Consider the following 27305-nt stretch of genomic DNA (forward strand, 5'->3'; position numbering starts at 1 on the left):
GATCCCTCTCTCTTACACACAAAGTTGCTTAAAAGGTCCTTAGAGGAAGAATCGAGAAAGGTCTCATTTTGTTAAGTTTGCTCACACTGAGTTCTGAGTAGAAAGACTTCATGTAGGACATCATACACATCCTGAAGGTGTCCACAAGAGAGCAAAACAGGGAATGAGCCATCAGAGTCTGGATTCTGTCACTTCTCTGGGACTAAGGTATATATCCTCCATATACTGTAAGAGCTGTTTAACACAGACTTTTCATTTGTCACCTCCCCACGAGCATCCTCAGTTTTGTCAAACCAAACCCACAGTGCTGCAGCAGAAAACACAGGTGTGTTCAGGTCTTCGAGGTCCAGCAGCTTGTTGAGTTCTGGATTGCTCAGACACAACAAACAAGCTGGTAACTCTTTACCCCAAAATAATTACTGTTGTAATTATACATTATTTGTGGGGTACAGGAATTACTTAACTAAAACTAAGAAGTTAACACAATGGAATAAACATTTTTTATAACTAAGACTGCATTTAAAACTACGTGTTGCTTCCCCCTACTGTCTAAAACAGAAAACTACAAGCCCGGGTATAAACGTTCACAGATCGTGTCGTCAGCTCAAATCCATTTTCCGAGAACATTCTAATTAGAGGATGTTAAAGTAACTAGGAGGACATTTCATCTTGGTCAAAGAAATAAAAACGTCGGCATGCAGAGAAAAATATATAACTAGCAATAATTCAATTCTATGAGTGCTAGCAATATCTTCTATAGGAACACATAAATCTTTAAAATATTTGTTTTAGGTTCAAAATGTGAGCAAAGACGGCTGTTTATGACTGAGAGTAGCGCCCTCTGCTGGATTAAAAAAAAACCTCCGGGTAGCCGTGCAGCGAAAAAAACGTACACCCCTTTAAAAATAAAAAATCACAGGCACTTTGAGGGAAAATAAGAGAAAGTTACACTGTTGAAAATGAAGTAATTAAAATGTAACATTATCTAAAAGCAATTTCAGTTTAATTAGCAGTTTATCGTTTTCAGTTCACGTGTTGCTAGAGTCGTTAAAGAGTGAAAACAACCGCAGTCGTTTTTAAACAACAATTTTGTTTTATTGAACACCGGTATGTCTGACAGTGAAAACTGGGAGGAGGCTTGGTTAGTAATCAGTATTTACACCAGGACAATGGAAAGAGAAAAATATATACATACAAGAAAAGGCCCCAAGTGCAGGGAATTCTGGGTAAGAATGAGAATGAGGCTGTCATTGTACACTTCAACATTGACCAAGGCCCCTATTCTATTAACATTTAGACCATCTGTCACCTTTTTTAACCCTTGTACAGTATTTCTAACTTTCTGAACATATTTTTGCAGCACAACACACTAGCTCTTGCAAACTCACAAAGAACTTGGTCCCACACTAATGGCAATAACAGGCAAAATAAACGAACTACTAACACATCAATGTAATGTAACACTTTTCCTTTTTACATTACTGAAAGAACAACGTCGGAAAAAGCTCTTTGTCCATGACAGCGTTGCTGATTAAAAGCACTTGTTTCCTATTATTATAAAAATGTCCTGCAATATCACAGCACACAGAACAACAATGTACAACAAAAACGCTTTTAAGCTGAACCTCAACATCTACCAGTGGCGTCAATCTAAAGTACAAACCATAATGCGGCTGCCTTATTTTCTTGTTCTTACAAAAAATAAATCTTTTATCCTTTTATTAGCTCAACTTTCTTGTGTGGCAGAAGCAGCTAACCTTCACAAGGATGCAGAGAACCCGAGGGAGGAAGGGGGCACAGAAAGGGCACTGGTGGCATCTCCCTGGCCTGCTTGTGCCAACGTGATGCACCGCTTGTACTGGCATTTAGGGAAACTGCACGAGTAGGGGGTGCCAGTGGTATACTGGGGTGGTACTGGTGGGATCAAACAGATAATGGGGATAATACCACAGGGGGGAGGAGGGGGGGGGGGCTTTAGGGGATTACTGTGGTAATGACACACATGACAAGCTGGGTGCAGAGCAAATACGGTCTCCAAAGGCAACCAAGCACAAGCTTCTCAGGCTAGCAGTGATGCTCACACAGCCTGGAGGGTCAATGGATACAGAGGTCCACTGCAGCAGTGCTCTGACTCGCTAGCGCAAGCTTCTCAGGCTAGCAGTGATGCTCACACAGCCTGCAGGGTCAATGGATACAGAGGTCCACTGCAGCAGTGCTCTGACTCGCTCTGCACTGCAGGTCCATTGTGGATGGAGGCTGTTTTGTGTTTTTCAGGAAACTGGGACCACTTTCTAAATGTCTAATAATCTGTTAGGGATCTTTTCTGCTGTTTCTCTTTGCTTTCCGTGGTTTGCTGGATGGAAACGCACCCCATCTCACCTGCTGGCCAATGCAAATCAGGTGCCCTGTAGTCCCTACAAAGGTCAAAGGTCAAGCTGGTAAAAAATAAAATAAAAAATGTATCGTTCATAATTAGCTGTGGCTTGCAAAGGGTGCGAAAAGTAGAAATGTGAAACATCGAGAAGCAGCTTGAACATTTTTTTTTTGCTTTGCTTAAATATTTTTAAACCAAATTACTTGTGACATAAGATGCAGTAGGAAACTCTGCAAAATACTGTCACTGTCATATTCTTTATGTTAACATGAAACATGTAAAGTCTGTCATAAACAAGTAAAAAGGACGGTAAACAACGTGAACATTTATGTGAAACTTCCTTATACTGTAAAGTACCTACGTTTTTCCTGAAATTCTTGCCCTCAATATAATTAACAGTAAGAGCAATGAAAATGAACATAAGAAAAAAATATATAACGTGCAGCATATTAGTGGCGAAAATAATATCTATGTACAGCATGATCCTCAGAATGTTACCGAAATATATCTGAGAAACTATATACAATACTGTTCCAGTGGTATTATGGTTTTGCTGCGATGCTGGGAATTTGGATCAGAATCTCCGGGTGAAACCTACAGAGACTGGCCTGGTAAAAGCAGCCGGACATTACAAAGGTGTGCTGTGCACCGCTGGAGACCCATTCTGTCTCACCGTCGGCCGAGAGGCCTCAGTGTCCGGCGACTTCTGAATGCAGTGAGAAAAGGAGCAGTAAGGTGAACGACGGGGGCCCCATCTCCCCCCCGCCCCGGACCAAGCTACGCTAATTAACGGGTGCGCTAAGAAACACACTGCTGCAAGGGCTCGTGTGTCAGATGCAGGGCTACTTCTTGATCAGGGGCTGCAGTGTTTTTATGTGTATATGTGTGTGTTTTGTTTTCACTCTCGCCGTCGCTTCGTCTGGGAGACTCCCATCGACATCCTCCCCATTTCCTCCGCCTCGGGCCTGTCTCCCGGCTACTGGGACTTTGCTGTGGGCGACAAGTTCACAAAGAGGACACCAATGAGGCTCCGGGCAGGACCTGAAGCCAGATGCAGTTTCAAAGCATCAACGAAAAAAAAAAAGGATTTGGCTATAAATGAGCCCTAAACTCCACCCCTGACCGGTCAGGTCCGAGCTTGGTTAATTAGCATTAGCGCTGATGTCCAAAAAAAAATAATTCAAGGTTGTGTCCTAAATAGACTCTGTGTCTGTGGTTCTGACAGTCCTGAAACCAGGGACTGCACTATGGGATGGTGGGGTGACAGAGCCGCCCTGTGTCTGGTGAGCCCCTACGGCTCATGGGGGTCCCACCACTTATTAAGACCGGCATCTGTATTGAGGCGATAAGCACAGCCGCTTCCTGCCAGCCTTGCCTATGTGCTTCTGCAACATTTCTGCTGGACGTTTCCCCCGTTGCTGGTGGATTTGGAGGTGTGGGCCGCGGCCATGGGGGGGCCTGAGGAAGCGGTCAGAAACAGGCCATTCGACCGGCTAGAGTACGGTACAGCTACTCTGGATGTAGAATAGGAGGAGCGTACTACTGATCCGAATACACAAATACACTCCATGTTATAGTGTGAAATACATTACATATACAGTACAGATGGTCCCCAGGGTACAATGGGGTTACGGTCCGATAAACCTATCGTAAGGTGAAAATATTGTAAGGCGAAATTTTAATACTGCATACCTAACAAACATGATAGTTTAGCTTGGCCTACCTTAAACATGCTTAAAATACTTACATTAGCCTAGATCTGGGCATAATCATTAACACAAATCCTATTTTACAATTAATTGTTGAGTTTCTCATGTAATCTATGGAATAATCATACACATACATCATAAAGTCAAAATACTGTAACACAGACCATCGTAACCCGGGTAGCATCTGTAATGCAGGGAGGGCAGAGGTGCAGACCTTACAGGGTCTAACCCAAACTAGGCACTACTACCCCAATTAACTCAAGCTAAACCCAACCGAAACCAAAGAGCAAAGATGAATCATTAAGCACTGCCCTCCTGCACAGTCTGACACAGTCATCTCCAGGAGCCCTAACAGAGCGTTCAAACTCATCAAGGCCAACGGGGCTTCACTGGGAAGGTTTCCCGGAGACTGGCGGTCACTTGCTATGATGACACAAGAGGTCGCCCAAACCCAGCCAAAAGCCACTTCCAAAACAAATTCAGCATAGATTTTAGATTGAAGTGAATGGGCAGGTTGGTGTGGCCAACAGGTTAGTCCATCCTGTGGTCTGTGTGGATGCCAATGCCCCAGTGCAGTGATGGGGACACTATGCTGTGAAAATGGCATGTCCTTTGGACGAGACAAATCCGAGGTCCTGACTCTCTGAGGTCATAAAAGACCCCTGGGCATCCTTCGAAGGAGCAGGGGTGGTACCCCGATGCCCTGGCTAAATTGCCCATTGTGGCCCTTTCAAATCTGGCCTCCTAAATACCCCCAATATCTAACTGGTGAATTCTCTCCTGCTACTTCACCACCTTAGCTACTGTGTGGTGAGCGTACTGGTGCAGAATGGCTGCCGTCGCATCATCCAGGTGGGGGCTACACGGTGGTGCTGGTTGAAGTGGCTCCCCATTAATGCATTTTGGGTGTCATGAAAAGTGGCAGATAAATGTAACTTTCATTCAGTCATTCATAAATGTGCCTGAGGCAGTAAGAAATGATGAGGGTTGGTCACTAGAGCGTGGCAGGATAGTGTAACAACTGCACAGAGCTGACTGCTGCTTGTGGGGGGAGGGGTCTTACCTACGGGACTGCTCTCTGGAATGGAGTTCTGTTTTGGAGAGGACGTGAGGCTACTTTGTGCTCTGCTGGGCTCGGGGGGGTTCTGTGACGTCTCATTCTGGGGAGGCTGTGCCGCCGCGGGCCGGCCTGTAGGGGGAGCCGTCACGGTTGGGGCGTCGCTCAGGTCGACCAACGTCACGTATCTGGGGGCGGTCCGAGGGCAGCCCGTGGCTTTGGGCGTGCTGGACTGCGGGACGAGCGGGGTCATGCTGTCGCTGGTGGGCAGCGAGTCTGGCGTGTCGCAGTTAATGACAGGCGATGGCAGCAGGTTTGTCACTGTGGGGGTGATGTCGACGGCGCGCCTGGAAAGCAGGCCGAGGAGAAGGCATGAGCACAGGAAGACAGGAAACCACAGAGAGACGGAGAAAGAGAGCGAGAGAGACGAGGGGCGGGGCCGAGCGCGGCAGAGGAAGGACAGAAGGGACGGAAAGAAGAAATTACAGCGATAAACCGAGAGTGGATGATGGATGAATGACAGAAAACAATAAAAATCGCAAGAAAACAGGCTGTATTTTACACCAGACGGTGACACGCACTCAGAGTCTGTCAGAGGAGTGGTCTCACTGGGCTCCGTCAGCACGCCCCCATCGTGGTTCTGCGTCTCTTCCTCCGTGCGAACCTCCACAATGGGCTCCCTGGACTCATCCTTTCTGTGAATGGAGATTCAGAGAGACGTGAATGCTCACAAAGTGAGCAGAGGACAGAGCTTGGCTGACATATCTCTGGCTGTCCCCAAGGCACCACTGCCTATGCAGCACAGAACAAATCAGTGCACAGCTACTATTCCGAGGTCATTTCAACATATAGAGCATTAACCAATCGGAACAAAGCTACAATTCTAGGTCAACATCAGGCTATATAACACAGACCAATGAGAATACAACTACAATTCTAGGTCAATGTCAAACTATACAGTATAGCATAGACCAATTAGAATTCAGAAACAATTGTAGATCAAAGTCAAACCACAACAAGAACCAATCAGAATCCTTTTTAGGGAGAGCAACTCAATCTTTTGAAAGACAAAAAGCCTGGTATTTCAGGTATCTGACTTACATTCTATTTAGTATTGTGAGACTAGAAGAGTGACATTTCTCAGTGGCTACTCACGAAAACGCTGCCATTCCTCCTTCGAAGTCTTTGCCCTTGGCGCCTGCCCCCTGCTTGCCACACACATTGGCCGCCAGACACATCAGGAGGCCGCACTTGTTAATGAAGAAGCAGGCAACGTCCACGATGACAAGGAGCACCACGAAGGCCACCACCAGTATCCCGGCAACGGCCCCGGTGCCCAGTCTGCCACTATCCAGAGGATCTTTGGTGTAAAGAGACGAGAGGATAATCACTGATCTGGGAACAGTAACGCGTGAAAAAAAAATCACACCTATATATAATAAGTGAAACCTTCTCTCTGCGGGGAAGGGCAGTGTTGCACTTTAAAGGTTAATTTACCATTTTCTGGTAAAAAGCAACAAACAAACAAGCTCCTTTTTGGGAAGTAACTGCTCCAAATGTGAGGAGCAGAGGTTACATGTCTCACCTGGGAATTTAGCTCCAAACTTGTGTTGATTCAGTAGTGAGATTCTCTTAAATGTCAAAGCAGTAATTTCCACCGAAGTATACAGAAGTGTAAGAATGCAGGAAAACAGCCTAAAGCTGTATTGTGCTGAATAAAATCATTAAAAGTCCTTCCATCGTGTGACAGGACACACCTTCAATTAATAACGTCGTAGTTAAACTGTATCCTTTCAGTATTAAGATCTGAAGGTCTTTTCATGGGAATGAGCATGGTACAGCAGATTACATTACCTAAAGCACACAAACATATGCCTTCAATCGGGAAAAACGAGAACACTTCAGCAGAAGAGTACACAGGCCTAATTAAATGTTCTGTACCACACAATAATTGAACACAGAAAAAAACAGGAAGTGATTGACAAAGCTTGTGGGCACGTTATGACTTATGGGAAATATACAACGAGCCAGCATAGATTTAATAAAACAATCCAGAAAACTGTAAAATTAAAGCGCCGCCAGACACTAAATTCATTTGACGTTTTAAAGTCTGCTAAACATGATCAACAGCTTTATGGGAATCATGAAAAAGAAAATAAATGGTTAGTGCACAAGTCATTTCCCCCAAGAGAAATACGGCAGCCCCCGGACAGTGTGAGACAGACGGCCTGCTCCTCCAACCCTGCCACTCACTCCTCTGGGTGCTTTTAGGCTTTAAGCCTCGGTTTTGTGTCGGAATGAGATTACAGCTGCTCTGCTTTATGAGAGGCAGGGCTGTAACAGGAAATCACACATGCTGCAAGGCTCCAGCGACACACACAGCGGACTCCACATCAGCCCCATGGAGGACGAGCTTCCCATCTGCACACGACAGTTATTCCAACTTTGGGAATGTGATTCAGCACCACGGACAGCACCTCTATTCACCCTGGGAATACTTGAAGCGCTTTTCAAACTACTTAGCCGGCCATTTCTAAGCTCCGACCATAATAACGACCCTTAAGAGTCAACATGGCAGGATATCTTTACCGGCACATATGAGGGGGTATCCATCTGCTCACCAGCTCGATATTTAAGGCCACCGTTCCCTAAAATAAAACCAAATTTAATAAGTGCCTTTGGAATCGCTTTGGAGATCTGACGTAAAAGACAAGGGTGACTGCTGTAATGGTTGCCGTGGTAACCAGCAGTGCGGTTTCTGGCTGCAGATCCGCCGTGCTTGGAGCAGAGCCCCGCCCGGGCCGTCCTCCGGGGGAGCTGTCCTGGATACTCTTAAGGTAACACTTCTTAAGGCACTTCAAAGTGTTAAGGGGCCGAAGCTGCTCCTGTTTTTACCCATTTGAACAAGTGTGGCGTGAGAGAGACACACTGTGGTTGTGTGTACATCAGAGGGAAGGCATCAAACGCACTCTCTCTCTCTCACACACACACACACACACACACACACACAGGCACACATATCCCCAGCAGCACAAACTGAGACTCACAAGCATATGCTGTGTGAATTAGATCCTGAGGCAGGGGCTTCAGAGATAGGATGTGTGTAGAGGACATCTGACAGATGCAGGCAGCCCTTGGATGACCCACCATGCTAAATAAGTCATGTCCACACCTGCCATGCAAAGTTCACCGAGGAAACGCTGCTTTGCCTTATTTCCCAACAACCCCTGTTTATAAAACAGTCCTTTTCATCCCAAATTTTTGCTGTACATTTTACCACAGTTCCACAACTCTCCACTAAATAAATCCTATGTCAGGCCACAAATATGTCTGTTATTGATGAGTGCGGTAAGGGTTAAGTTTCTACAAAAATCACATTTCTGAAAGCACAACACAGCTCCTTTCCCACCACGGCAGCCAACGTGAGGATGAAACTCAGAATTCAAGCATCACAAACAAAACGGCCCGTAAACCAGGGAGCACAAACCTTTCCTTTATTTCCAGCTGACTTCATTTAAACGTGAGAGAAGCACATTCAAATTCGTCACATGACTGTTCAAGCCATTTAAAGTCCATGTCTATTTCTCCTTGCAGAATTTTCATTGGGCCTAAGCGCTGCACTGACTGGCACAGCGAAATCCTCATTACACCTTAAACAAACATGCACACTGCCCCCTATAGGGAATAAAAATATCACACCATACAGACAATACCCATCTAGAACAGCGTTTCTCAACCTAGTCCACAGGGACTCCCAGACAGTCCATGTTTTTACTCCCTCCCAGTTCCCTGACAGCTGGGATGGAGCAAAAATGTGGGCTGTTTAGCAGGGAACTCGGAGGGAGCAAAAACACGGACCGGCTGTAGGTCCCCGAGGACCGGGTTGGGAAACACTGCTCTAGAAAGTTATTTCCACAATACACCTGTAGTTTAAAATGTAAGTGCCGCTATAAATATAGTTATTCAGTAAACATTTTCATATATTCAGTCATTTTAGACCCATTATTTCTTATTTATGGTAATACACCTGCTTGTACACAAAAGGTTGTTATTTTTGTTTGTAATCAAATGTAAGACCGGTACAGAGACAAGTGTATTTATGCTAAATAAATTATGCATAATTTTGCTAAACTGACAGAATTTAAATAAACAGTTCTTTGTAATTCCTCGGGCAAAATTCAAAGTAAGAGACTGGCTCAAAAATCTTTTGCATATTTCTGGGGGGGGGGGGTGAGACAATGATATAGTTTCTTCTTTAAAGCAGAGGATCCTTCCAGAAGCCGGGAAGAGGGAGTCGGGGTCCTTTATCGATTCCCTCAGATAGAGATGTGACAGTGCGGCAAGGCAGAGGCGAGGCCAAGCGGGGGGGGTTGTTTCTACGACGACGTACACAGACACACTGGAGGCCACGCCTCCTGTTCCCCTTTCACAGCACAGCCGCTAACAGTCACGTTTCCCATCTCATGTTAATGCTCTTAATTCCGACACCATAATGGAGGAAAAATGGCCTCTTTGGGTATAAGGACAAAAAAAATCAACTCTTAATTAGAAGTGAAATCAAACTACTGCACTACGCCCCCCACCCCCCCCAAAACCGTTCCACGATAACCCATCTGTGTGACTGTCCTTGTGTCTGTCCGTCATCCGGGCCCCGTGGGGGGCCTCCCTGCCCCCGGGCTGGACGCCGGACCCGGCTTACGAGAGCAGGATCGCGGCCAGCATGGAGATGAGGAGCGAGGCCAGGGCGGAGGTCAGAGAGGAGCAGCCGAGGGTCGCTGAGGGATGCAGAAACGGCATGTGAATGCCACAGGGGGACAGAGGGACGCACGCGCCACAGAAGGGCGTCACGCACAGCAGAACATGCCACACAGTCGCCACAGCAACACCGATGAGGGGGACAGGGCGGGCGGCATTGAGGACAACAGTCATCGGATTTTTAAACAAGTAACCGGTTTGGTCAGAGACCACACAATGGACACAAAGAGAAAACAGGGGAAGGAGGGAGAGAGAGAGAGAGAAAGATAGAAAAAATAAGTCAAGTTACAGAAAGGTACGGACGCTAAACTGAAACAGAAAAGGAAGTAGGAGGACGGCTGCCCTAAAAGGTGACTTTTAGAGAAGGGAGTGCAGGAGAGCAGAGAGGACATTCGAGTGACTGCAGGAGAAGGGCAGGGGACAGAAGGTGGACGAGACAGGACACATACTCATGCTGGGTGACAGGCCTGGTGCGCATCACACACATTTACTCTATGCCACCTTAAATACTGTAGTATTATTATTATTATTGCTGTTGTTATTTCATTTTGTCAGGACTCGTCATGGAGCCGCTCGTAGGAACAGACATGCTATTCCAAGACACAGCCGCATTCGTGTTTAATAAGCGGACGCAAGGCATTATGGGAGATGTGCCGTTCCCAGTTAAAAGAGGCGCATGGCCGTAGCGGCTCTCGGCAAGGGGTCTCGCATTAGAGACCGCGCTCGTGCTGACACCGCAGAGGAGAGCTTATTTCACGCTCAGAATGTCAGCCCCCGAGACGTGGCCCACATGTAGCTCTATTTTCGGTGGGTGCTTGTTAACTTGCAGCCAAGCGTTAACACTTAGACGCCGTCCTCCTCAGCAGTCGACTCCACGCAGGGGGCTCTCAGTGGCGCCCTGCGAAAAGGCCGCAGAGTCTGACCACGAGCAATCACTCTCCCCCCCCCCCCTTTTCTGAAAGGGCGGCGGACAGTGTTTTAGAAATCGGCGCTGAAATTCGCCGGGGGCCAGTGCTGTGGGGACGGAGTGCGGGTGCAAAGCCAGAAGTGCGGATTAGTGAGCACGAGCCACAGTGTGGTCGAACAACAGGTGGTCGAACAACAGGGATGCAGGAGCTGTAACCGTTCATTAAAGCCCCCTACTGGATAGATGAGGAAGGTGCACCTTCATTCCCAGGTGGTACTATGCAGGATAGTGCTTTGGTGATTCTGTGATTCCATTATAAAAATGAGTCACAAGCCCAGTACTACTGCAGTTTGGCTACAGGAAAGCCAGAATCAGAGCTCCTTAGTGACAGCAACCACGGCTGGGACCAGAAGTAATTCACACTGTCCTTCAGCTTGAGAGAACTCAGCTTCAAAGACGGATGGGAACTAAAAGCAAGGCAAGCCTCCGTACTACCGTCTGTGACTTTCAGCTTTGGCTGGGTGTCGTTACCATGGCGAGGCCAGGTATTAACGTCCGCATCACAGTTTGCGATGACATCATAACCAGGAGCCTCGGCGTGTGAGGTTGGTGACGCTCCCCCCCCCCCAAAAGAGGTGGCAGGGGGGGCCATAGGTCACAGGAAGGCAGACAGAAGAGATGGTGAGACATGCAGAGCTGTCAGTCAAGCATGGAACACGGAATTCGGGGGGGGTGTGGGGAGGGGGTGGGGTTGGGCTAACCCATGCGGATCAGAGAGGAGCAACCACACAGGGAAGACGCATGAGGACGGCAGCCTGTTAGACCTCCATGTGGTCTTCTGGCACACTCAGGGCTGGAGCTCTCGCTCCCCCTCCCCAGTTAAACCCCAGGCGGGCAGCTGTGTTGGCTGTGCCCCGCGTGGGTCTGAGACCCCGAGCCCTGCATGGTTAGTCGAAGCAGCGGAGTTAAACCCCAGCGGGTCAGGCTCCGGATGACACGGGAGAGGGTGCCGGCTGTGCCAGCGAGCGGTACCTGGGGCGGCCGTGGGGGCGGGCGCGGTGCGAAGAGCCAGTGTGGCGGGCTGCGACTGGCCCCGCCGGTTCTCGGCCACCACATAAACATTGTACTCGGTGTTCCAGTCCAGGCCGTGCAGCACCACGAACTCGCTGCCACTGGGCAGGCGTATCTCGGGCCTCCAGTTGGACGCGAGCTTCTGGGGGACAGACAGAGAGGACCGCGCTCAGTCCCCCCTCCTGGAGACCTCCAGCCCCCCACCCTGCCCTCGACTGGCATGTGCCTGATACTCACTGCTTTGTAACTGACTATGTAGTGCGTGATGGGAGAGCCCCCATCGTCCTGCTTGGTCCAGCTCACCCTGAGGGCATTGCCAGCTGGCTGGAGCTGGGCTTCAAGCCTGGGGGCGCTGGGCTCCCCTAGGGACAGAGCAGGGACAGCGGGGTTAGGGACATCGCCAGCAGGGAGCTCCCCGCTCAGCCTCTGCTCCCGGCATGACGGCACCGGCCTCCCAAACCCTGTACTTATTTTTTCCTTGCATGAACCTCATTCTCACTTTCCGCCTCAAAAAAACTACTCACCGTGAAGTCACCCGCAGCATTTAAAGGAAACCCTACAGAATCTTTTCAGAGCTCGAAAAATATGACACTATTAAAATAAGAGTGATGTGTATTTTTTGGCCCGTAATTTTTTTAATGTTTAAGCAGATCAGGCATCTGAAGTATTAGTGGTGTGTTAGGACTGAGAAGGTCACTAGTTCACATCCCATTGGCTGGATTTCAGCCTCATACAGATTCTCTCTGACTCGCCCGTTAGCCTCACACGTGTGCCCTCTGACTCGCCCATTAGCCTCACACGTGTGCCCTCTGACTCGCCCGTTAGCCTCACACGTGTGTCCTCTGACTCATGTTACCCTAACGCGTGTGTTCTTTCCTTCGCCTATTAACATGTGCATGTGCTCTGACTTGCTTCTTAGCATAGTGCATATACCCTTTGGTCAGCTGGCTAGAGTGAGATTTTCATTTGAGTCAAATCCGCACACTCATCTACATGTATGCATGTATGTAACAGTTCTATTAGCTTGTAGTCTGTAGGGTTTACAAACTACCCCACCACTCTTGATGCAACTAATATTAGTTTTATCATGAAATAACATATAGTTGCTGTAAGATTTCTCACGTGAGCGTGAGAGTCAGAAAGCGTTAGTGTCACACCAGATGCGTGAGAGTTGGCAACCCTGCCTCTGACTTTCCCGTTAGCCTAGCGCACATGTCCTTTGACTCGCCCGTTAGCTAGTGCACATGCTCTCAGACTTGCCCATTATCCAAGGGAATATGCTATCTGACCCATCCATTAGGCTAGTGCAGTGCTTTCTGACTCACCCGGTAGCCTAGCATGCATGCTCTCTGACTCACCCATTAACCAAGTGCGTATGCTCTCTGACTTGCCTGTTAGCCTAGCGCACATATTCTCTGACTCGCCCGTTAGCTCTAGCTGACTTTTCTGGTGCACTTCATTTATTGACAGAGCTCTTCTTAAAACCTCACCCACAAGGAGGTGATTGTGCTTGAAGATCCTGCTTGAACTGGCAGTTATTTAGGTAATAAGTACTGAGAGAGTGAATTAAAGGCTTTAGAAAAAAAGGGAAAAAGTTGGACTTTTTTTTTCATACGGTCAGCTTGCGGGAGGTGGATGAATCGTACGCAAGCCAGCACCGCCGCCTGCCTAAATCCATCCCAGCATCAGTCAGCACCATCCCCCTCAATGACGAGATGCAGGCTGGGGGCCGCTGACAGCCCCCGGTCGCTCAGCCTGAGCCCTTCCACAGTTACTGCCCTGTGAACCAGTTCACATTGCCCCTTTTCTGTCTGGCTCCCAGCTGAATTGCTGTCATCCAGTCCCGTCTCACCTCTGGACCCCAAGAACTTCATCCTTATTATTCATACAAACGTCAAACATCCATCCATAATTAATATTTCACTTTGCCGCATTTCAATTAATGTTTGCATCCGTTCGGCACAGTATGAAACAGCCTGTGCGCTTATTTACACAACACAATGTGACAAATGAGAGACAGTCAGGCCCGGCTCCAGCTCGGAGACGCAGGGTGGGCTGCAGGATTCTCTGGAGATGTGGGTGGGGGGGGGGGGGGGGGTTTGTGTGAAACAGCTTAAAAAGCCTGCCTTAAGCAAACAAACTGGCCTGGCGCCTTCCTATTCAGTATAACAAGTTCTGTGATTGGCTGACATTAGCAGAGCCTTGGGCTGGGCCAAGCTAGTGATTGGGTGGTCCAGCCCCCCCAGACCCATGGAGCCGAGCCTGGTGACACCGTACAGTACTTAACAAAAAATTCATTAAAAGTATCATTTTCAGTTAAATGAACATTTCTCAGATGCTAAAAGGGAAACAAATGGTTATATATGAAACAAAAAAAAACAGAAAAAACAGACTGTGTTCCAAGTAATGATCTGTGTACTTATTTTTACATCCAGATTGTTCTATTAACCCACAAAACGGGCATAATTTACAATATTAATTATCAGACTCAATAAGTTCAACAATAAGACTGTCGATGCTGCCGCGGGCAATGCCCACTAATGAAGGACAGCTTCTACATTTTATGCTGATAACTGACAAGCAGGCCTACTCTCATTAGAGCCCTAACCCTAATGAGGGGCACTGTCGGCGGGCAGGGGAGGTGACCCCCCAGCTCACGTTCCATTCATAATGACCCGCCAGTGTCAGCCAGCGCCGCTCAGCACAGAGGGGCAAACGGAGAGCGAGTAGATAATAACCACCTTCTTTGCAGAGTAGAGTATTACACAGGAGTGAGGATCCTGCTCGGGGCCTGCAGTATTACCAGCGGTACGTTTTCTTAAGTAGTAATTTTGTGATGGATGGAAAAAAACAGCTGCGATCTAAGCTGTCCACTGCCGCTTGGCATAATTTGGCCGAAAAAAAGGAAATGAACTCAGAATAGAAACTGTCTCATTGAGGTCAACCATTTGCTCTGAATGTAATTTCCTTCTCACCTATCTTCCTGAAAACCTAGCATCTTGGTGCTTACGCTTAAAATAACTATAAAGTGCGTGTATGTGTGAGTGTATGGGGGGGGGGGGGGGGTCATAAAAACCAGTGGAAATCCTGTCATTTTGATTTATGCGAGTCTTGGCATTTTATTATATTTTTTGGTGTGAAAGGTGCACTGAATAGAGACCAGTCACCAGGAAGAGGAGGCTGAGTGTTACAGCTTTACAAGGAGGCGTCTACTTAGGGAAACGCAAGATGAATAGTTTTTATATATAATTGTGTATCATAAAGCGATGATGAAAAACTGAAATAAAAAATGCTTTAAAACTGAAAAATGATCCTTTCAGAAAGAAAACACAGAAGAAAGGAATAAAATGCAATGAGAACACATGAATGGAGTTTGTGGCGTAGGTTTAATGTCTCTATGTCTTTATCCAAAGCTAACCAGTCAATTATTTACCTTCTGTTGATCAGCGAGGGCGACATCACCAGCACCCATGCAAGTCACATGACAGTCACATGATATGCACGCACATGATTGGTTGAAAGTTGAAGAGGTCATAAGAAAATATGATTATATATATATACAAGAATGGAAAATAATAGTAAAGACATATTTACAGAAAGAGCAGAAAAACAGCACAATTCAGGTCAAACCAGAATAAACCATTCACAGATTGGAGCATGAACATCACTAAATCCATAAATCAAAAATATGACAAATACAACAAAACAATTAATAAGCAGTTGTACTATTATATCATTACAAAACGCATAGCAAATTTATGCTTATTAGTACTTATTAACAGACACTTAAATGCCCACTGTCAGAGGAAATACATTTAAAAGCCAAAAATGAGAGACTGCACTTTGCAAACACAGCATGTGTCACACGTTAAAAACATGGCATGGGGACAGTAAACAGACCGACAAACGTCTGACAGAGACAGAGGCATCTGGCCCTTCTCACGCAGTCCGTCCTGCGTCCGTGACACGGCAAACACCCTGGACACCGCTAACCGCACCCAGCCGAGAAGCTCGCGGAGGGAACGGCGAAACCAAAATCACTCGCTGTTAACCAAGAGGGGACACGCATTCCTCACAAATCATTTTTCTTGTGGCAATGGGGGGATAATTAGAGCCCCCGGGGGCGACACTAACGCGGTAACGCCGTGCCCAATGAGGATAAGAGAATCCTCATTATGTCGGCTGAGCAAACACGTCTCCACAGGGCCAGAGGACGTCTCACAACCTCTGAAGCCACCAGGAGACATTTTCCACATGTAACAGAGACCTCTGGCCTCTCACTGTCCTGAAATTGCCGCCGCATCCAGCGCATTGAATGAAATCTAAGGAAACTGCAGTTTTGCAGTAAATACAAACACCATCACAAGAGTATATTGTGGACAAAATCTGATTAATCACTCAAAGACCAGACCCAGGTATTGACACAGGGCTATTCTGGGAACAGATTTGCCAGACCACACAGAGAGCCACGTGCTGACGCAGTTTGAGGAACAACATCAAACACACACAAGCACAGCTACAATCCATCCATCACTCCAACTAGCTATTCAGTACAAAGCAGCACAAGGTACAGGGCAGGGGACACCCTGGACGGGATGCCGATCCACTACAGGGCACATACCCACACACAGTAAGCAACTGTGGTAATGGAATTTCTACAACAGAAAGGAGAAGAGGGGTTTAGTGGCTTACAGGGAACAAACAGAATATACTGCCAGAATGTTAGATAGAAACTTAGTCTGTTATTTCCCAAGATAAGAGTATCTCTGTGTGTTTCACGAAAATTTGCGAAGGGCGAGAATCAGGAAGGGGAGGGAAGCCAGGGCGGACCACGGCTTATGATGAGAAACTGGGGATGGGAAAGAATTACTGCTAGGGAGGAAATGGGCAGGATGTGGCGGAAAAGAGGAATGGCTGAGGTGGAGTGAGCAGAAGCACAGGAGATAACGGCTACGACACCAAAGGACACTGAAGTCTGAGGTACTCTGTGACACTGTGCCGGACGCGCCCTGTGTCCTTTGATGTGATCAAGCTTATTAAAAAGCGGCTGCGGAACCTCCTCCAGCCCGTGTCCTCCGTATCGACGGAGACGCACCGAAGTAGCGCGTCTTTGGACTGCGACACGGGAGGAACACGGGAACTCCACGGCCACAACTGCAAAAACACAACAGTGATAATGGTGACCGATGCAGACTGCAGAGTGACAGTACAGGAGGTCAACGTTCAAAACGGGGGGGTGAAAACGAGAAGCGGCGGCCCTCAGGAAGCACTGACTACCAAGAAAACTGCAGCTGCGATTCAGGCTGTTAACCCACGGCTGGTATGACGGGGGCTCCTGACGCTCGGCTGCCTACAGATTCAGCCTCAATCCTCATCCTCTATAAAAATAAGCAGTTTAAAGGAAAGAGAGAAAACAAGGAGAAAAAAAGAAGAAAGATCTCAGCAAACCACTGAGTTATCTTATAATAACCTTGTGAAGAACTGTAGTAGTTTCAGCCAAGACCGTTGGCGAGCGTCTTAGGAATTCACGGTAATTCTTACCCAGCCTCACAGATCTTAAATTATGGAAAAGTATTTTTACGGTTTCCCTTTGTGACCGTGGCTAACACAGCGATTACTGCCTCCAAAGACAGGCTTTAAAAGTCGCCCTCCTCCACTCAGACACGCACACAAACACGCACACAGACACGCACACAAACACACACACAGACACGCACACAAACACACACACAAACACGCACACAGACACGCACACAAACACACACACAGACACGCACACAAACTCAAACAGCATTTGCCAAACCCGAAATCCACAGCGCTCACCACAAATACGGCTACGGGAGATGGACCCCATCCAAGAATCCTCTGAGCCACCGTTTTCACATCAGTTTGCAAACAGCAGAGTGGCCCATACGCCTTCAACCGCAATCGAATTAACGGGAAAAAAAACACAGACCCTGATCATATTAACGTTCAGCACTGAGCTTCAAAAAGGAACCGCGGTGATATTAATTAGAGCCATCTGACCTCCACCAAAGAACAAAAGGGTCTGTCCGTAAAATGAAAACAGTTCGCAGGATCTTATTAGTCTGCTGATCCCACCTTCTCCAACCGTTCAGGGTGTCAGGAATGAAGAGGGACAGTCTCACTCCTACACACCTGGAGCATAACGGACGCTGAGCAGGGGCAGCCGAACAGCAAAAAACACCTTGGGCGAAACGCCTGCGTCCACAAACAGACAACAACCGGCACATTCTGTGGCAGGACAGACATAAAAGCACGCCACAGACACGCCGACAAAGTAACATGGCTGTCACCATATTCAGGTGAAGAACAATGGGTTTGGAGGGTGTGAGGGCTGGTTAGCATACAGCTAGTACATATTAATGTTAGTAATCTTTACAGTAAGGCTGAGATTTGTTGCTATTGATTGCACTGTAAGTATAACCAATCAGCACTCATCACACTGACATACACAGCTGGCGGACGGCCAATCAGCTGGTAGGGAGAGGAGGGGGATGATGGGTGGGGCCCTCGCCTCTTGTGACAGTGAGACGGTCGGCCCGGTCGGCAGGGGCTGGTGACGAATGCGGCCGATTCAGCGCAATGCGGCCGAACGGCATCGTACTTACGCACTGGCTCTGTCACGAACGCCAGCAACTGGCTGCTGTCCCCCTCGCCCTTGCCGTTGATGGCGTACATCTTCACCTCGTAGTGCGTGTCCGGCTTGAGGCCGCCGATGGTGAGCGCGCTAGGGCCCCCTGCTGGAGGACGGAGGCATGGCAGAACACACTAAGAAAACTGCTGTACGGAGCCCCCACACGTTTAACTTAAGCTCAAAGGAGGGTTAAACGGGGGACTTATTACATACAGAACAATGATAGTGCTCTCAGGTTTCTCAGGAGCTACACGGAGACCGTGAGACATTGTATTCAGGAACATAAGTCCAGAGCTCGTTCTAAGTCCCTGCAGGCAAATTGCAAACCCCAGCTATTGTTTGCCGCTAGGTGCTTGTAATGTGGTCTATTGTGTGTTTATCTACAGGAAGTCTGCCGGCTCCTTTTTTCCCATGATGCATTCCTGTGGTGCTCAGAGGCATGCGGGGAGGGCAGCAATTAGCAGCCGTGGCAGAGACGGCGGTGGCATACCCTCCAGGACCTCATAGAGCTTGCTGTCCCAGCGTCCCCTGCCTGCCTGCCTCCACTCCAGCCGGTAGCGCAGGACGGGCACGCCGCCGCCGGCTTCGGGCTCCTGGAACTCCAGCCGGGCAGACCCAGAAAACGCTTCCACCTTGGTGAGCGACGGGCTGGACGGCACCTCTGAGGAGGACGGGAGACATGATTCAGGTGTACAGCGGGCATCCGCCTCCCCGCCCTTGCCTTTGCTTGGGCGTCGCCGTCGACGCTGAGATTAAGCGGCTGAGCTTAAATTAAAACAGGAGGAGCGCCCGGCTCTCCACGGACGTCTCCGAAAACGCAAATGAAATTGCAGCCCGGCGCTGCTGCACCTCCTCCTGACGTCTATTCAAAGTGACAGGGGCTCTGATAGAGAACGGAGCCCAACAAAAGGATGTGAAGAACAAGATAATAGTCATGTGCAGCAGATTTCCTCGACAGCCAGAGAGCCAGAGAGAGCAGAGGAGCTGTACGAGCGTCTACCCACCTGCCTGGATGAGAAGAAACTCCTTGGATTCGGTACCTATGGCGTTTGTCGCTGTGCAATTATAGCTCCCAAAATCACTCTGGGATTCAGGAGTGACCTGGGGAAACAGAAAATTGTTCTTCTTTACTTTTTCTTTACTTTGAATTTATCCTTGCTGGTACATAGTCTGGCATGACCTATCCCATGTGACCACCTGTTCAGTGTGACCTCCTATCCCATGAGACCAGCCTATCCTACACCACCACCTATCCTGTGACCTCCTATCCCAAGCAAGCTTCTATACAATGTGACTTCCTATCCCAAACGAGCTCCTATCCCATGCCACCTCCTATCCAATGTGACTTCCTATCCCACGTGATCAGCCTATCCCATGTGACCTCCTATCCTATGCCACCTCACATCCCATGTGACCTATCCCACTTGACCTTCTATCCCATGCAACTTCCTATCCCATGCCACCTCCTATCCAATGTGACTTCCTATCCCACGTGATCAGCCTATCCCATGTGACTTCCTATTCCATGTGACCTCCTATCCTATGCCACCTCACATCCCATGTGACCTCCTATCCCATGCAACCAGCCTATACCATGTGACCTCCCATTCCATGTGACCTATCCCACTTGACCTTCTATCCCATGCAACTTCCTATCTCATGCCACCTCCTACACCATGTGACCAACCTATCCCACATGACCTCTTATCCTACATGACCTCCTATCGCACATAACCTCCTATCCTACGTGACCTCCTATGACTTGTGATCAGTCTATCCCATGTGCCCTCCAATCCCACGTGACCAGCCCATCCCATGTGACCAGCCCATCCCATGTGACCAGCCTATCCCATGTGACTTCCTATCCCATGTGTCCGGCCTATCTGACGTGACCTCCTTTCCCATGCCACCTCCTATCCCATGTGACCTCCGATCCCATATGATTTTCTATCCCATGTGACCACCCTATCCTATGGGACCGATCCAATGTCTGCTCCTGTCAGCCTAGGGCCATCTGAGGCTCTCCCAAAGAGAGGGGGAGGAAAGTGTCAGTTAGAGTCCCATATGGCGTCAGCACAGCGAAGCGTCGGCCCACCTCCAGGTAGCTGGCTGTGGCGGTGCTGAAGAGCCGCACACTGGTGCCGTTGGAGCTGGGCAGGGGCAGGCCGTCCCGGAACCAGGCCACAGAGGCCGCGGGGTGGGCCAGCACCTCGCAGCTGATGTTGGCGCTGTTGCCCTCCCAGGTGTACACCGTCACCGCACCCTGAATTTTGGGTGCGTCTGTGGGGGAAATGCAGACGTAGGTGGTGGGTGCCCCGTGTAGCCCGGCGGCCTGGCCATCAGGCTGGGGGGGGGGGGTTAGATGGGTGAAACAGCTTCTTTTCAGGCCGGAGCAATCACGACAAACACCTGAACCTGAACACTGCTGTAGGCTACGTCGTCACCGCTGAGGCCATCAGCGCTGTCACGCACATCCCGGCCTCCGGGGAATGGTGTGCTTGCTCAGACTAACTCTGGCTATGCTCCGCTTTCTAAGACAACTCTCTCCCTACGCTGTGGAGCAGTCAATAGCTCCTTCCCGACAGATCACGCTGCCCTGAGTGACACGCAGACTCACATCCACAGGCCTGTTTCTGTTTCAGAGAGGCTCTTAATTGCTATCCTGGCCCCTCTCATACAAAAGGGCAACACTGACCCGTGTCCCAGATAAGCAGGGGGTAGGTTCCGGGTCTGGAGGGCACAGGCGAGAGTAAATGCTGGAAACATGGAGAGGAAAGCGGAAAGACAGGATGATGGATGTCCGCCAGCTCACTGGGGCGCATGTGTGGGACATAGGCACACACACACACACACACACACACACACACACACACGCACATGTAGGGTAAACATATCCTTATGGGGACCGCTCATTCATTTCAATGGGGAAAATGCTAACGCTAACTAATACAACCTTAACCCCTACCCTGCCCTAACCATAACCATAAGTAACCTAACAAAATACAAGAGTTTTTGCATTTTTAGTTTTTTCATAGCAGTCACCGATTTTTATAAAATTATAAAAGTTAAAAAACGGATATTTATCAAGTTATGGGGACATTATGTCCCCATAAGGATAGGTAAACCCGCTCGCACACACACACACACGCACACACACACACACACACACACACAACTTACAGCGCACTTCCAGGTGTGCAACGTCGGCTTCCTGGCCCACAGCATTGCGTGCTGTGCACAGGTATTCCCCGGCGTCACTGTACTGGACAGTCTTCAAGGTCAGGGAGGATACTCGGGCATCGCTGCGGACCACCACGTGCCCGTCCGCGCTCTGCAGGTACAGAGGGGGGAGATGAGCCAGTCCGCTATTCACCCCAAACAGTCCCCCTCCCCGTACGCCCCCCTGCCCCCACATCCTCACACGCTGGACATGATCTGACTGCCTTTTGCCCGGAACCTTTCAGAGAGCCCTAAAAGCGAACAGGAATCTGCCAAATGGCACGTCTCGCTTCAGAACCCGGTGCCGGAACACAGATGCCTGGCCGCCTTGTGCGCACATGTAGTCCACACAGCCCGACATCATACGCCGTGTTTGCATTACACTTTCTCCATTGATCTTGCGTGCCATAGAGGTGATGGCACATATCTTTTCCTCCTCGTTTCTGAAGAGAATAATTTTAAAAACAAGTCGGGAGACAGGGGCAAATACAGATGCGGGGAGAGATACTGTCCTGACTGTCGCCCCTGAGAAGGCACTCTAGGGGGCGCTCTGGAGCTCGTATGGCTCACAACGCTCCAGAAGACTGGTTATAAAAAGAAAAAAGACAGCAAGGGCAGCGCGGCTATAAATAGCTGCCGCTGCGCCGCACTTGGCTAAACACACAATCCCAGCATGCACCTCAGTGGCTCCCGTGGCCCCACTTTGTTTACCCTCGCATCTAAGCCCCCTATGGAGCATCACCTCGCACAGGACGTCTAAAGATGCAAATCTATTTTTAAACGTCCTAAAAACCGCAGCGCCGTTATTAACTTAAACAGCATCATTCACATCAATTAAACGTGCGTATTTTTTCACTAAATGAACGTTGCCGAGAATTTGTAAGAAAAATCATAAAATACATAAATAAAACTCAGACAATACAGATGTAATAGCATACTTTTCGGCTGCCTAAATTAACAGTATGCTTCAAAATAAGAGGGCTTTTACGTAAATAATCATATTAATAAAAAAAAAACTTACTATTTTTACTGTATATCTCAGGAAATATTAATGACTCAGAATTGTGTAGTTAATGGCAGAAATGAGATAGCACCATTAAACTGTGTAAACTTCGCTAGAAACAAAGTGTTTCATTGGCCCAATCGGAGCTGGAGACCCAAGTCTGCAGATAGACCGTCTTTCACTCACGTCAGGGCGGGATCCACCCCTCCGGCTTATCGCAGTACTCAGAGGACGTGCTGGCTAACAAAAGCAGGACAGCTAACGGCTAATGGTGCTGCATCCTGTGGAGAACGAAGCCGGCCTCCAGCTCCCTCTGACATCACAGGCAGCCGTTAGCGGCCCGTTAATGAGCGACGCCTCCCGCTGGCTCGCCTTCTATCTGACCCCCACACACCTCCAGCGTATTACTGCACAGCAAGGGACAGAGAAACGCTACTCATCCGGGCAAACGTTCCGGAAAGATCCCTGCTTCTGTCACCACGTTTCGTCCATGTGCAAATCCGGCCGTCACAGCGCAACAGTGCCTCCGTTGCCAGAGCAGCATTTTTATAACAGCATTTGGAGTCGTGATCAGCTGACAGCAACGGCAACAAAAGCCGCGTGATATTATAAACGCCATACTATAATTTAACCTTTAATGTTTCCCCCAAAATCACTCAAGTAAGCACATACCACGTGTAAGGAAAAATAAACTGCTAAAAACAGCTATCATCTGTGTTAGGGGTTTTTAAATCTTTCATCTCTACGCCTCAGGCATTCTAAATATGAAAATGATAACTTCCTTGGAAAAAAATTTCAATTCCTCCTCTCCAGCAGGCTCCCCCCCCCGTGATCCTGAGAGGATGGTACAGACTTACCCCTGCCTTTTTAACACCCAAATCCGGGCCCTGTTCCCCTAAACAGGAAGTCTTCTGCTGCTTGCATGTTTTTTTTTGGTACGCTCACTGTGGGGCCGAGTCAGGTGACAAGCAGTAGCATCGCGACAGCGGAGACATTACCACCCCTGCCCCCGCCTCGCCTTCCCTGCCTGCTTCCCATTGTCAGAGTCCCTGTTCCTTCCTCCAACACCCACATCATGTGCATCAGTTCACAATCTCACTTCTTCCATAGACACAGAAGTCAGTGGTGAATGCGTGTTTGGGATGAAATAAATCTTGCCCCCCAAATAAAGAGGCAGCCTGAGTAGGGACTGCCAGTAGAGGGATCCTTCAGTTGCTTTGGGGGGGTGACCAGAAGGTTGCCAGTTCAAATCCCAGGGTCAGCAAAGTGATGATTCTGTCAAGCCCTTGAGCAAGGCTCTTCACCTGCGACTGTTCCTGCGACTGACTGACCCTGCTTTCTCAAAAAAAAGATGTACATCTGCTAAATAAATAAAATTTAAATGTAGATTTGGAGCCATAGATTTGGAACCACCCCCCCATGAAAGCCACCCCCGTGAGGGATGGCAGGTTGCCGCAAACAGCTCAGCGCACAGCAGAGGATTTTGGGACCAGCATTCCCCATTAGATCACTGGCATTTATCGCCGCTAACCACAGATGTACCTTTGTGCCTTATTTCCGCTGCCCTGCCAAGCAAAAATGAGGCAGGATTTGTTTTTGCATTATAATCAGGGGCCTGGAGCTGGGTGTCGGCCCCAAGGTGGAGCAGGAAGGAGATGATGAAGGTCACAGGGCCAGCATAGTTAAAATGATTAGCTGCTGCAAAGCTGACTGATTTCACAGCATGCTGTCCGAACACTTCAGATGGAAACACCACTTTCATAGAAGAAAACAGAAAAATCACACGTAGTAACTAAATTAAGTCTTGCAATCTTACATCAATCACAATAGGAGTCGTTTTTAGTTTAGCAGCAGGTGGCAAGTTCACACAGGACGGGCACTTCCGCGCGCGCAACCTATTAAACCACAAACGCCCAACCTATTTACCGTAACCATGATCGGCCGATGCCGGCATTTACGGGCGACCCGATGGACGTGTTCAGTCGCACACGCGCTCGTGCCTCCTGGTTCCTGTCATTTACAGTCCACCACAGAAATGACCGTCTAAACTATCTAGCACAAACCAAAAGGACACAGTAGACCGATTTAATGTGGTGTGATGGGCATCCTCAAGGTAATTTGCTGTAATGAGGGTAAAGAATGGAAAGTCCATCTCTGCCGTCTGTCTGTTAGACAAGTCACTGTGCTGTCATCTGAGGGACAGTCTCCCTGCGCTTCGGTTGCGCATGTGGTGCTGGACAGTTGGGGGTGATTCGGCTAGCTGCTACCCATCTCCTCAGCACGATGAGTCCTACCTTCTATAGTCATAGTGATGTTGATCCTGCCCTCTTTAACTTCAGTAAAAACAAACGCAAACAACCCAGCCACTTTACCCTTGGTACTGCCCTCTCTATCCTTACTGCTGATTTGTCTTGCCCCCTCACCATTAGCGACATAAACCCCCCCCCCCACCACCACCACCACCACCACCACCACCACCTTGGCCGTTGATCCCCACTTGCTAGCATTAGCATGGGTCACCTGGCTACAGATTAAGACAGCTGTACCTTGTGCTGTTCGGGCCGAGTCCAGGAAGCCTGGAGAAAACAAGACAAGGACACGAGACAACAAAAATGGCAAAAAAAAAAGAAAAGAAAAAAAACAAAACAAAACAAAATGAGCCTTTAAAGGAATCGTCAGTCACAGTTAAGAAGACAGACACCTCGACGTGAAGCAATGGGCGTGTTACCTGCTCCAGTCCTGTGAAATGAGAAAATGCTAAAAGAAAATATACATGCGTTCAGTCAAAAAGTTCAGTCAAAAGGGTACAAGTAATTATCAGCATTTTGCAACATTCACAGGCGTCTGGTTTCATAACGGGGACGTTATGGCTCCGTGTCACAGGCACACTGGGCTGACGGCGGATCCACATTCCGGTGAGATCTGCCGCTTTCTCGCGGCGCCGCTCTCCTTATTTATCGCGTAGCTGGAGGTCACTTGGAGACCAGCTAGCCGAGAGACGATTTCCAATTAAAGACACTTAAAGGCCGCTGCCCTCGTTCGCTTCCTGGTCTGTTCGGGTTGGTGACTCACATGCGGACGAGGACGTCACCACACGGATGGGCGCGCAAACCCGTGCTCCCGGTACGAGGAGTTGCATGCGATGCTGGCGGATGGAGGTGGCTGGATGGAGTGTTTATGAGGCGGGCAGCACAGGCCAAAGCAGAGATGAGATCATTGCCAGAAAATGTTCTTTTAAACAGCCGCGCTGTGCCGGTTTGCTGGACAACCTGGCTATTTTTACCCCTGGGAAGCTCAGGTATTTTTTTTAAATCCCTGAACAGCAAAGGTCATCTTACTCCCGGATAACCTCGGGAATTTCTGTTCCTGGATAATCCAGGTAATTTTTATTCGTAATAAACCGATGTATTTTTGTCCCTGATTATTTCAGATCTTCTTATCCGTGGTAATGCCGGGATTTTTACCCAGGTAAACCTGGAAATTGGTTTTTTAATCAGGGACAGTGCCATTTCGTTGGCAAGGGCCGCTCGCCTGCTCTTCACAGAGCTTGGACGTCAGCTTTCACCCAAGTGCCACTTCAGCGTAATGGCCGGATTTTCCCGTGGAAGCCATTCTGGTGAAATGCGCTGCTTTACAGTCGATGGCTGATACTCTCCTGAAACCGTCGCCGTACCTTCCAGCGAGACGTAATGAAGGCCTATGCAGGAATGCCATGGAATTTTCCAGAAACAGTCATCCTGTGGCCTCACTGGGGAGGGGGGGAGTGCTTTTTGCCTTTTGTGCCCCCCAGACATGACATATCCATGCCTGTCCGTCCTCTGCTGGCCCTCCTGCACTGTCAGTGTAATGGATGGTGGCGTACCATATGCCGAATGTCACACCATCAGTCATACCGGGAACGTTCACACACAGCTGATAAACAAGGCACCAGGACAGAAGCAGGAAGCGAACACGACACCAAACGAAACACAAAACACGCAACAGAAGTAGTAGTATTAATATAAACAATAATAACCAAAACAAAGCATGCTTATAGAATCGATCCTAACAGTTTGGAAGGTGTTCCTGTTATACACCAGCAATATACCTACAGTCTGAGGAGAAATGCTGCCTGTACGTCAGTAACTTGCTTGTCTAAATATAGCCTTCATTTACAGCCTGTACTGATCTACCCTGATGGGTATCCAGAATGTTACCCTAAGCGTTGCACAATCAGTTGCAAAACCAAGACACCAAGATCACGTAGTAAATTTCCTAACTCTGACCTAAACATCAATCATAAATGCGATGCTCTGAAAATAAAAATGACTGAAAATTCAAGGTGCCATTAAAAAGGCTACAGGCTATCTCTGGGACCCATTACAGGGAGTTCTTTTGACTGACACTGTCAGACAAAGGACCAGACTGACAAATTTGCTCCCAAGACGACATGAAGTAGCTGAGTGCTCGAGACAGCGGATGACACTGGACTCACACAAAAAATACTCAGATTTATTTTAATAAAAGAAAAAATGTGAGCCCCATATCTCAGTAGTGCCGTTACATAACTCAG

General features: G+C 48.5%; 1 protein-coding gene across 8 annotated transcripts in view; it reads right to left on the reverse strand.

Annotated features, from left to right (window-relative positions):
• Nucleotides 1-1073: 1073 nt before the first annotated feature.
• Nucleotides 1074-27305, reverse strand: part of LOC111851302 (neural cell adhesion molecule 1-like) — a 102346-nt gene continuing 76114 nt past the window's right edge. For 2 of the 8 annotated variants that reach the window (XM_023826078.2, XM_023826079.2), the window contains 11 exons: nucleotides 21712-21862; nucleotides 20627-20811; nucleotides 19536-19632; nucleotides 19022-19192; nucleotides 18506-18637; nucleotides 12111-12235; nucleotides 11835-12015; nucleotides 6296-6500; nucleotides 5722-5835; nucleotides 5147-5487; nucleotides 1074-3364 (listed from right to left, as the gene is read on the reverse strand). In XM_023826078.2, the coding sequence (XP_023681846.1) occupies nucleotides 3351-3364; nucleotides 5147-5487; nucleotides 5722-5835; nucleotides 6296-6500; nucleotides 11835-12015; nucleotides 12111-12235; nucleotides 18506-18637; nucleotides 19022-19192; nucleotides 19536-19632; nucleotides 20627-20811; nucleotides 21712-21862 (1716 nt within the window). In that variant the 3' untranslated portion in view covers nucleotides 1074-3350. Of the gene's footprint in view, nucleotides 3365-5146; nucleotides 5488-5721; nucleotides 5836-6295; nucleotides 6501-8613; nucleotides 9916-11834; nucleotides 12016-12110; nucleotides 12236-18505; nucleotides 18638-19021; nucleotides 19193-19535; nucleotides 19633-20626; nucleotides 20812-21711; nucleotides 21863-25299; nucleotides 25330-27305 lie in introns of those variants that run through there. The other 6 variants (XM_023826077.2, XM_023826076.2, XM_023826080.2 and 3 more) reach the window with 6 other exon arrangements.

Source organism: Paramormyrops kingsleyae, chromosome 17 (assembly GCF_048594095.1).
Source record: "Paramormyrops kingsleyae isolate MSU_618 chromosome 17, PKINGS_0.4, whole genome shotgun sequence".
NCBI classification, from domain to species: Eukaryota; Metazoa; Chordata; class Actinopteri; order Osteoglossiformes; family Mormyridae; genus Paramormyrops; species Paramormyrops kingsleyae.